General features: G+C 40.8%; 1 protein-coding gene across 2 annotated transcripts in view; it reads right to left on the bottom strand.

Moving 5' to 3' along the window:
- Nucleotides 1-10,373, bottom strand: part of DPP3 (dipeptidyl peptidase 3) — a 112,771-nt gene that overhangs the window by 71,476 nt on the left and 30,922 nt on the right. For both annotated transcript variants that reach the window (XM_089658077.1, XM_089658078.1), the window contains exons 5-8: nt 2,592-2,666; nt 2,384-2,477; nt 1,934-2,067; nt 1,228-1,358 (exon numbers count right to left, since the gene is read on the bottom strand). In XM_089658077.1, coding sequence (XP_089514203.1) covers nt 1,228-1,358; nt 1,934-2,067; nt 2,384-2,477; nt 2,592-2,666 — 434 coding nt within the window. The remainder of the gene's footprint in view (nt 1-1,227; nt 1,359-1,933; nt 2,068-2,383; nt 2,478-2,591; nt 2,667-10,373) is intronic.

Below are 10,373 nucleotides of genomic sequence, written 5' to 3'. Positions count from 1 at the left end.
AAAGATTGGCATAGTCCCTGGATAATTGATTCCCAGGGGGTAAAAGTGCATATTGACCCACTCCACCCCCTCGAGTCCTGTTTTCCTGGTGAATTCTCGAGTGGTGGTGGAGGCACATTGATGGAGTGAAGCACTTACGATTAAGTGTGGACTATATTACGCTTTTAATTATAAAGGACATTCAGAGAAGCACTTTAATGCATGGAATTTATGTCACATATTGTATTTCAATATATGTAATTGTATTATGAGTGATAGAATATGGACATTGCAGTTTAATGCTTAAAGAGCACTGTGTACCGTTAGACTACGTCTCTTAGACCATAGAAATAATCGGGGACATTCTGGCCTTTGTCAGATCTATGATAAGCCAGTGGAACCGCTGTCTTAAGTCCTGAGCTCCCTGGTGGAACAGGAGAGCCTGGAGGGTGACCGGAGATGGACCCCCTTCCAACTACTGTAAAAGCAATCCAGTGACTAATTAGCTGCTAGGACTGCTTTTACTAAAAAGGGCATCGCCGGCTGAAAAAAACAATACCGGGATGATGCCTGTAGCTGCAAGCATGATCTTGGTATTACCAGGTGTACGTTACCGGGTCTTCAAGCGGTTAAAGAAAAACAATTTTCAAAAATTGTTGTATTTGTTTAGTCAGGGAAATATGAAACACGGAACATTCATATTCCATATTTACTGCTTGCAGCCTGCTGGTTGTGCATTCAAGGCAAAAATTAGAGCTCTGAGTTATTATACTACTACACTGTAAATCTGACCTTTTTTTTAGCTCAATTCACAACAAACACAAGGTTAATGGGTCAGGCAGGAAATACTCCCTGTCTAGTAATACGGCTTCTAACATCAAAAAAGTGACCAGGTAAATCTAGGCTTTCTTGCTAGAAAGCCCAGCAGCCTCTGTACAAGTGTAAAGGTAGTTTGTGAAAAAATTAAAAACCATAAAAATGATGTATACAATCTGTTTAGAAATGCAATGCAAACACTAAAAAAAAATTAAAGAGTGATTAAAGGGCAAAAAGTTTAGTTTTCTTTTAGTTTTGGATAGTGTGGTGAAGGGTTAGACCCTCTGCCTAGTCTTTATTATTACCTGTGTCCCTGTTGATGAAATTCACCCCTTTATCCTGGTAAGCATTGTCAATGAAACAGAAAGTAATGGGAAATCCTAAAATTTAGAGTTGTCATGCCCTCAGTCTATTTGGCCTTCAGGTACTCACCTCTCTACTATTGGTCCTTTATCCTGCACCCAGTGCTTGGACCCTTCCTTATGAGCCTGGATGGATCCTTCTTGAAAACTGCGTCCATATTCCTCCAGCATCTTTCTCTGGTTATCATTGGAAGCATAAGCCTAAGGATGATTTTGGAATAAAAAAGAATACATAAAAAAATGAGGATTACAGAAACCAAATGACACACTAAAGTGTGTAGATGTTTGAAAATTTTGTGAGCAATGCTTTTAACAATCCCCATTTCCTGACGGTGAGTCTCTTTGAGGTGTGCCAATGACATTGTACCTTAACCATGTAGTACACCATGACCAGTCAGGAGTCATTGCAACACCCCCTTGACCAGTTGGTGGTTTTCAGTATGGTGTGCAAAAGGAATATACTTATTTCCAAGAAGGTCCCTATAAAGGGGTCATTATGTTAGGCTAGCCACATACAGTCAGATGCATTTTATTAAGATTAATAATTATTTTAGAACTGGATTTCACAGCAGCCACAGACATTTTTCATATATTAACAGAGACTATCAATTTGGAAAAAGATCACAAATTAATTTGGAAGAAAAACATTGTATTGCTACAACATGTTGACAGTTACAATGCAACTTTTCTTTAGTCACAGTTTCCATTTTAAAAATTGTTATCCTTTCAAATTCCACAGTTCATGCTCATTTCCACACAGAAACAATAGTGATCACCTTTGCCTTTTCCAGGTTTTCCCTCACTCGAAGAAGTAAGGCAGAGTAATCACCCCTTGTGACAATGATCTCATGGCCTTCAAACTCGAATGATCCCAAGAGGTTTGAAAGATCAGAAGACTTATCTGCAGATCCTGGTTTGTGACAAAGGGATAATGTAAGTGTGTACAAAGAAAATGTAGTACAGTACAAATAAAACTTGTTGTTGATTTACACTATGCCTGGAAAAGTATTGATCAATCAAGCATGCACTATTAAAATCAATGCTGCACAGTGTTAGGAAATCTAGTAAATAATAGGACTTCTATTTGGGTTTAAACCTAGGGGAATAAATGCAGGAGCTGTCCGTTTGAACAAGCGTCAATTTAGAGGCTTCTGTTGGCAAAATGAATGATACAGAGAGGCACATGTATCCCACAAGCCAGTCATTTGTGACCACTAGACTCCCACCTTCTTTGGTAATGGATGCCAGTCGAACCTCATACTTAGTTCTGCCTCCTTCATCCTGAGTTTTAAACAGTCTAGTGTTGTAGGCACTAAGATTCTGGCGAGAAAAAGAAAAATGAACAGAATTAATCATAAAAGCTTTCCCATAGAAGAACAGTAAATGAGCTAGATTGGCAACTACTGATAAAAAAGCACAAATGTAGCTGTATACCTTTGAGTCAAGAAACCTCTGAATCAGTTCTGCATCTTCCATAGTGCAATTTCCAGAGAAGTAAGTGGTAATTCCCTAGGACACATGAAAACAAATATGATCATGCATCCTTGTTACACAGTCATTAAAAGACAACTCCATGTGATGCAGCATAGCTGGGAAAGAGAGAAAAGGATCAGATGCAAGTAGAATTAGGAGCTTAAAATTTGTTCTGTTCATTCTGGGACTGTGCCTCAGTCTTCTACTCAAGATGTTTTGGGGGTCAAAGAAAATCATGTGTCATTTAGTTGAGTTAGGCTTACTGGTAATTTCTATTTCCAGTAATCTTCCAAGACTGTTCCTGAAGTGTAAATCTCTTGCCACCTGGACAGGAAATGCAATACCCTACAAACTTTAAAATGCAATCTTCCAGACCATGACCTCAGAATACAGAACCATAGGACACATCTAAAAAACTAAAGCCAGCAATAGACGGTTCGAATCATGTATGGGCAGGCTGAAAGTACCCAATTTGATAGATCAATCAACTTGGGTACAACCAGCCTGCCAGATTTTACATATGATTCTTGCTAGCGACTAGGTATAGCCGCTAACAGTCACTGTCTTCTCAGCCCCCCTGCAAGAATACAATAGCTCTGGGAAGGGATTCCCCGTCAACACTGACTGCCCATGGTCGCAGGAAAGAAATTTGCTCCGTGTATGGCCTGCCTTACTCAAACTCTGCTGTTCCCCAGTCGTCTTCTAGGACAGCCCTTAAGACAAAAGAAAGGGCTTAGCACCCTGGGATGGAGGAGGGGCTGTGGGGGCTTACCACCTGAAGGACCTTTCTACCAAATATATGATCTTGACTTAATAGGTCCATATGGTATTGTTTCACAAAAAAGGTGTAAAACCTGGACCAAAGTTGCTGTTTTACATATCTGTTCTTGTACGGCACCAGCTCTCTCTGCCCAGGAGGTGGACAAGACTCTAGTTGAATGAGCATTAATAAACAGAAGAGCAGTCTACATAAACTGGTATGCTTCGCAAATGGCCTGTCTGATCCATCTTGCTATAGAGGATTTAGGAGGCTTAGCCCCCTTGCTGGCACCTGCTATGGAGGACAAAAGGGCTTCCAATCATTCTAGAGACCACTCTGAAAATCGTTGAATCCCCCAACAGGGAGTGCTGTAAAAAAAACACAGAGCTGCTGCCTGTACTTTCAAGGTGCTGAGGGCTAGACCTTGTTCCACACCATTTTATAAAAATTCCAGGACAGGTTGAATGGATGCCAACGAAAAAAGGTGTTCTGCAATCCGTGAATTGAGCTTCTTTCAAACTGAAGGAGGGGGAGGAGGGGGGAGGAGGAACCAGAGGAGGAGGAGGGGGGAGGAGGAAGCAGAAGAGGAGGAGGGGGGAGGAGGAAGCAGAAGAGGAGGAGGGGGGAGGAGGAAGCAGAAGAGGAGGAGGGGGGAGTAAGTAGAAGAGGAAGAGGGGGGAGTAAGTAGAAGAGGAAGAGGGGGGAGGAGGAGGCGGGGGGGAGGAAGAAGAAGAGGAGGAGGGGGGAGGAAGAAGGAGGAAGGAGGGGGGAGGAGGAGGTAAAATATAATAACGGAGCTCTGCAAGGGACAGAAGTAATTATGGGGTTAAATGCTGGCCGTAGATGGGACGAAAATCGGCTAATTTTTTTTACCGTTGGTGGTAATGTTGGCCTATCGAACGGCCAATTTTTCGGTTTTGTTTTATAATAAACAGCCGGTTTTTGACCCATCTATGGCCTACATAACATTGGTTCCTCAGAAACCATGCCACCAGCTTCAAGAGAGCTACTCAGGGGTGCAGAATAAGTCCAAGAGATAACAGGTCCTCCCTCCCCAAAAGAAGGGAAAACCATGGTCTCTTTTAGCAAAAAAGGTGCCATCAGCATAAGATTTCTTTCCTGCCAAAGCTTCTAAAGTAACTCTGGAATTAGTATGTACAGTAGAAAGGCATAGCAAAGACTGAAAGTCCAGGCTAGGAGATCCATTGCTAGAGCTGCAAAAAATAAATAAATAAATAAAATCAGTTTTCCAGCTCTTATGGGAGGAAAATACACTCACTGGCCACTTTATTAGGTCCACCTGTTCAGTTGCTTGGTAACATAGTAGCAAGTTAATGCATTTAGGCATATAGACGTGGTGAAGACGACTTGCTGAAGTTCAAACCAAGCATCAGAATGGGGAAGGAAGGGGATTTAAGCAATTTTGAAGGTGGCATGGTTGTTGGTGCCAGACAGACTGGTCTGAGTATTTCAAACACTGCTGATCTACTGGGATTTTCATGCACAACCATCCCAGGGTTTACAGAGAATGGTCCAAAGAAGACAAAATATCCAGCGAGTGGCAGATGTGTGAACGAAAATGCCTTGTTGATGTCAAAAGGTCAGAGGAGAATGGGAAGAATGGTTGCTGTGACATTCAGATGGTAGGGTTAGATTTTAGTGTAAGCAAGCAAAGAAGGGGCGCTCTCTCCTTGTGCATTACTGTGGTAAAAAGGAATTTATTTGAAAAATATATACTAACAAACCAAGATTCATAAAACAAGCTAGGAACCAATGTGACAGTCCGAGCAGCTGGCATTCTAGCAGCAGGGTGTGCTAATGCGTTTCGGGAGATGTACTCCCTTTTGCTCAGAGTTACAGAAACTATACAAAGAGCAAACTTATATAGAGGATATATATTTTTTGTAATTTTCAAATAAATTCCTTTTTACCATGGTAATGCACGAGGAGAGTGTGTCTCTTCTTTGCTTTCTTCCAGTATAATGAAGATTCCCCGATCTTTAGAGGGATGCACCCAAGCAGGTGACTGTTACTGTGGTCCTGGGATGCTCACGGACTTGAGCGCTTGTGTTGTGTTTTTTCTTTTGACTTGGTGTAAGCAACATGAAAGCATAGATCTATCCTGCCTCGTATCAAAAGTTCAGGCTGGTGGTGGTGGTGTAATGGTGTGGGGGATATTTTCTTGGCACTAGCAAGGTATACTCAATCAAGTGGCCAGTGAGTGTAGATCTACATTTGGCTGCCCACACATATCTACCAGAGAGGAGAAAACCTCAGGATGGAGGGACCATTTGTTCTGCAACACCTGATGACGACTGAGGAAGTCCACTAGGGTACTCTGTGTGCCTTTCAGGTGCTTTGCTGAAAGAGGCCAGTGATTTTTGCCCAAACCAGAAGTTTTTGAGCCACACCTGGCTGGGCCAGATTCCTTGTAGCCCCCTGCTTGTTGATAGCCACTGTGGCCATGCTGCTTGAAATTTTTTTTTTTAGATGGATGTCCTTTTATCTCCTTCTGAAAAACTTTCATAGCTCTCTTGACCGCCATCAGCTCTCTCCAATTCGAGTTCGCTCTTGGACCACTGTCCCTGTGCCACTTCACAGTTTAGATGGGTTTCCCAACCCTAGGAGCTTGCATCCATTGTCATGGTTTGAAAAACTGGGCAACTCTAAAGAAGGCCCTTGGAAAGATGTGCGAGGGACCTCCATCACCAGAGGGCTCCATTGACTCTTGGTGGAATCTTTAGACATCCAGGGATTCTTTAGGAGCCTGACTAAGCCAGTAAAATGAATAATAAAGTGTTAGGCTACACATGGTTTACTTCATCTAAGCAAGAATCAGATCCTTAAACATACAACAAAAATAGAAATAAATAAATTGTAAGTGTTTACTTACACTAAAAATACAAAATGAAATAATTGTATCTTTATGAGGATGTGATTCTTGCTTAGGTTACACATGGTTTGAAGAAATGAGGGGGGGGGGGGGGGGGGGGGGTGATCTGCGCAAACACTGCTTAAAGTCCTGGGCAATCCTGGTCTGGGGTGATGGTGTTGTATATAGCTGAATGAGGAAGATGAGCGTGGGGGGGGGCTCGTGTGGAACTGAGGGCAAGGCTTCCAAAAAGACTGTAAGAGACTCTGTAGGATGAGAGAAGAAGAAGCGCCTCTAAGTGCAGTATGTCACTTTATTCAGGTGTAGAGGTAGGAACACTCACATAGATAAGGTAATTATAAGCATAAAAACCGTGGTTGGTGTAACCATCAGTAAGGTGGGTATCCAGGGTGAAGAGCTGTCATCTGTGTGGGGTATGAAGAAGTCAGCGTGCCGCTGGAACAGCGTGGTGGCTGGAGGGGAACAGCTGAGAAGCCGGCCGGCGTGCACGTCAACCTCAGAGCCGGGGGGGGGGGGGGGGGAACGCAGGCCGGAACGCAGCGGCAGCATGGCTGTGGTGATATCAGATACCCAAGGTGCACTGCGACGCGTTTCGGAGCATGCGCTGGCCGGAAAAGGTGGAAGTGCGCTCCTTTATCAAGCAGGGGGAAGTGGAAGTACGAGCTTGAATATATACGGAGTGGGGGGCTAATTGTTCAATCAATTAACCAATGGGATGAGTACACATACAATGAAGAAAGTAATTGACCATTGTTGTAAGGTGATAAGAGGATTAAAGTGGATGGAAAGTTGCGGTTATTGTGAAATGTCAGAAAAGAAAAAGAAAATACAAAATGTAGTGAAAAAATGTGGGAAAATGGGAAATAGAGTAAATGAAAATAGAAAAAAGAAAAGAGAAAAAGATGGTACAAATAAAAAATTAAAAATAAATGTAAAATTAAAAATAAAAAGGCAAAAATTAGAAATTAATACAAAAATATATATGAACATTTAAAATACATTAAAAAGGGGGGGCGGTGTGCGAATGCAAATTATAAATCATTCTTGTGTGTACACGTTGAATGAGATATAAGGTAATATGTAAACTGGAAAAATAAGGATAAAAATAAAAGTATATTAATGAAAATTATTAAATATTCAAAATAAGTGATCAAAGGAAAAAATTGTTTTGAAAGGTAATAATAACTGGTGCAAGAATATAATGATCTGGAATGATTATGTGGGGAAAAAAAAAAAATCAATAAAAATGCGTATAAGGATAAATCAAGTTATAAAATTAGATCAAAATAATTTAGAAATTTTTTTTTGAAAAATTAAGAATATAAAATTAAAATAAAAAATTTGAAAAGTAAAAATAAAATATAAATAGTATAAAAATAAATTATAAAAATAAGATTAAAACTAGAAATAAACACTAAAATAAAAATGGAGGTAAATGGTGAGTGGCATGGGATATGGGGATCACCTTGCAACAGTGGTACATCATTATGGGATAACAGTAGTAAACAGATGGTGTGTTGCCTTCACAGGCTAATTGAATTAAAGTTACTTATATGGGACATGTAGTGTACCACTGTCATCTAGTGGCAAACATGTATGGCAGTTCTCCTCTGGATATGCAAGCTCTCAGACAGGAAATGACTCTTGGTTTAGGAAGTTCGTCCGCAATCTTAGACTTCTATTAACTGTGGATGCAGTGTGCTTGCTTCTCTCCCAAAGGGCTTGAGACATCATCACCTGTAAGTGCCTTTCTTCTGTGTCATCTGTCATTTATGTTACACTAGTTATTCTATGTATACTGATATGCTGTCATTGTATTGTGTTTCAGTTTCACCTATAAAATAAAGTTGGATTCTTTGGTAGACAACACAGCAGTGGGCTTCTGTTTGCTGGAGATTCTGACAAGGGTTTAGCTGTCCATTTAGAGCCACACATAGTCAGTGTTTTGAGAACGGAACAGATGGTACATATAGTGGTATGGCAGAATGGTTGCAACTGGTGTGATGACATTATAGCAATTTAAGGGCTTAATAAGAGTAGTAATCATAGTAATAACAAACATAGTGGTAATAATAATATGTTCTATGCATAATCCTCCCTTGGGTGTTAATCAAGGGGAATGATGTGGGTAATGATGAAAATTATATACGAATAAATGAATATAGAGATGGGATAGCGGGGGGAAGATGCATAGATATAATGGGTTATAAAGGGTGGGATTCAGCAAATAGTTGTTCTAATAGGTCTAAAACGTCTGAATCAGATGGGGTTGGGAGATTGGTATCTTCCATGTCAGGTGAGGCTCCAGTAAGCTGGGTTTTTTTGGATTGGATGTGAAAGAATCTTTTTAGGGTGAGGTTACGTATAAATTTGTTCAAGTCTTTGAATAGTGTGAACAGGTTCTATTTTTTACCCAAAGTGCACAAAAACTTAAATAACCCACCAGGTAGACCAATTGTAGCGGCCACAGGGAGTATCACCAGCGTTTTTTCCCAATACATTGGCCACTTCCTGCAACCCCTGGCACAGGCTCAACATTCATACATCCGAGACAGTGGACACTTGTTAGGTTCCCAGGTGTATGCTTTAAGTAATTCTGATTATTGTTGGGTCTCACTGGATGTCTGTTCATTATACACCTCTATACCGCATGACGTGAGCATTACTGCCATCCAGCACTATCTATCCTTGGATCCATCACTCAATCGCAGACAATCATCCTTTATAATAGATGCCACCACATTTTGTTTCAAACATAATTATTTCACATTCAACCACGACTTTTACCTACAAAAACACAAGGCATGGCCATGGGAGCCAACTTTGCACCCTCATACACCAACCTAACTATGAGCTTCTGGGAGGACAAATATATATGGCGCAATAAACCCTTTGCCCCACAAATCATCTTTTTTATGGCCGTTACATAGATGACATCATCATCATTTGGGATGGCCCTATAAACACACATAGACCAGTTTGTAACCCATTGTAATTCCAATCCTTTTGGTCTATCCTTCACCTCCACTCACCACAAACACACACTTGTATTCCTTGATCTTGAACTATACCACAACAATTCTTAAATACACACAAAGAATCACTTCAAACCTGTATCTGGCAACTCATACCTCAACTTCAGCAGTTGTCACCATCCCAAATGGATCCAGAATATACCAAAAGGACATTTCTGTCATCTTAGACAAAACTGCACCACAGACTCAGATTGCAACCTCCAGAGTGACATTCTAATCAAGAAATTTCAAGACAAAAAGGTTACCCACACAAGTTAGTAGGTGATGCCTACTCCTTCTACCGAGAGGGTAGATCCCCAACACACATTACAGAGCCTTTAAACCAGATTCATAACCAAATTCCATAAAAACTTCCACAAAGTCCATCATCAACAGACATTGGCCGATACTACTACAGGACCATCATCTAATAGACATTTTAGACAAGAAACTAAAATACACTTACTGCAGAGCCACCAATCTTAAACATAGGCTTGCCCCTAGCAAATACAACCCCCCTACCAACACATCCAATACACTCAGCCTCGTACCCATTGTAGGTATGTACAGATGCAATAAAGCCCTGTGTAAAACTTGTCAATTCGTTAGACATGGTCAGAAAACCTTTATCACCAAAGGAAAAACTTACACATTAAAAGAATTTTATAATTGTTCCACAGACCATGTGATATATTGTATCCTGTCCCTGCGGCCTCCTATATGTGGGGCGCACCATCAGACCCCTCCGCGCCAGATTTGGTGAGCACAGACGCCTCATAAAAGATGGCAAGGACAAACACAGTGTCCCCCGGCACTTTCTGAATATCATCAAAAATCCACTGACGGCCTACAAGTCTGGATTTTAGAATCCATCCCCAATAATCTTTCAGAGTCTGAATGCTTCAATAACCTCTGCTCACAAGAAACCTGTTGGATATTTACATTAGACACACTGTCCCCAGAGGGACTCAATGAGGAATTAGACATTAACACCATATTATAAATATAAACATCAACAACTTTTTATGCCATATTCAACTACCATTTTTATTTTATTCCTGTACTTTTATTTTTAT

This window comes from Staurois parvus, unplaced genomic scaffold (assembly GCF_062004578.1).
Source record: "Staurois parvus isolate SC_StPar_1 unplaced genomic scaffold, SC_StPar_1.0 ptg001051l, whole genome shotgun sequence".
NCBI classification, from domain to species: Eukaryota; Metazoa; Chordata; class Amphibia; order Anura; family Ranidae; genus Staurois; species Staurois parvus.
This window is presented reverse-complemented; position numbering and strand designations above follow the sequence as displayed.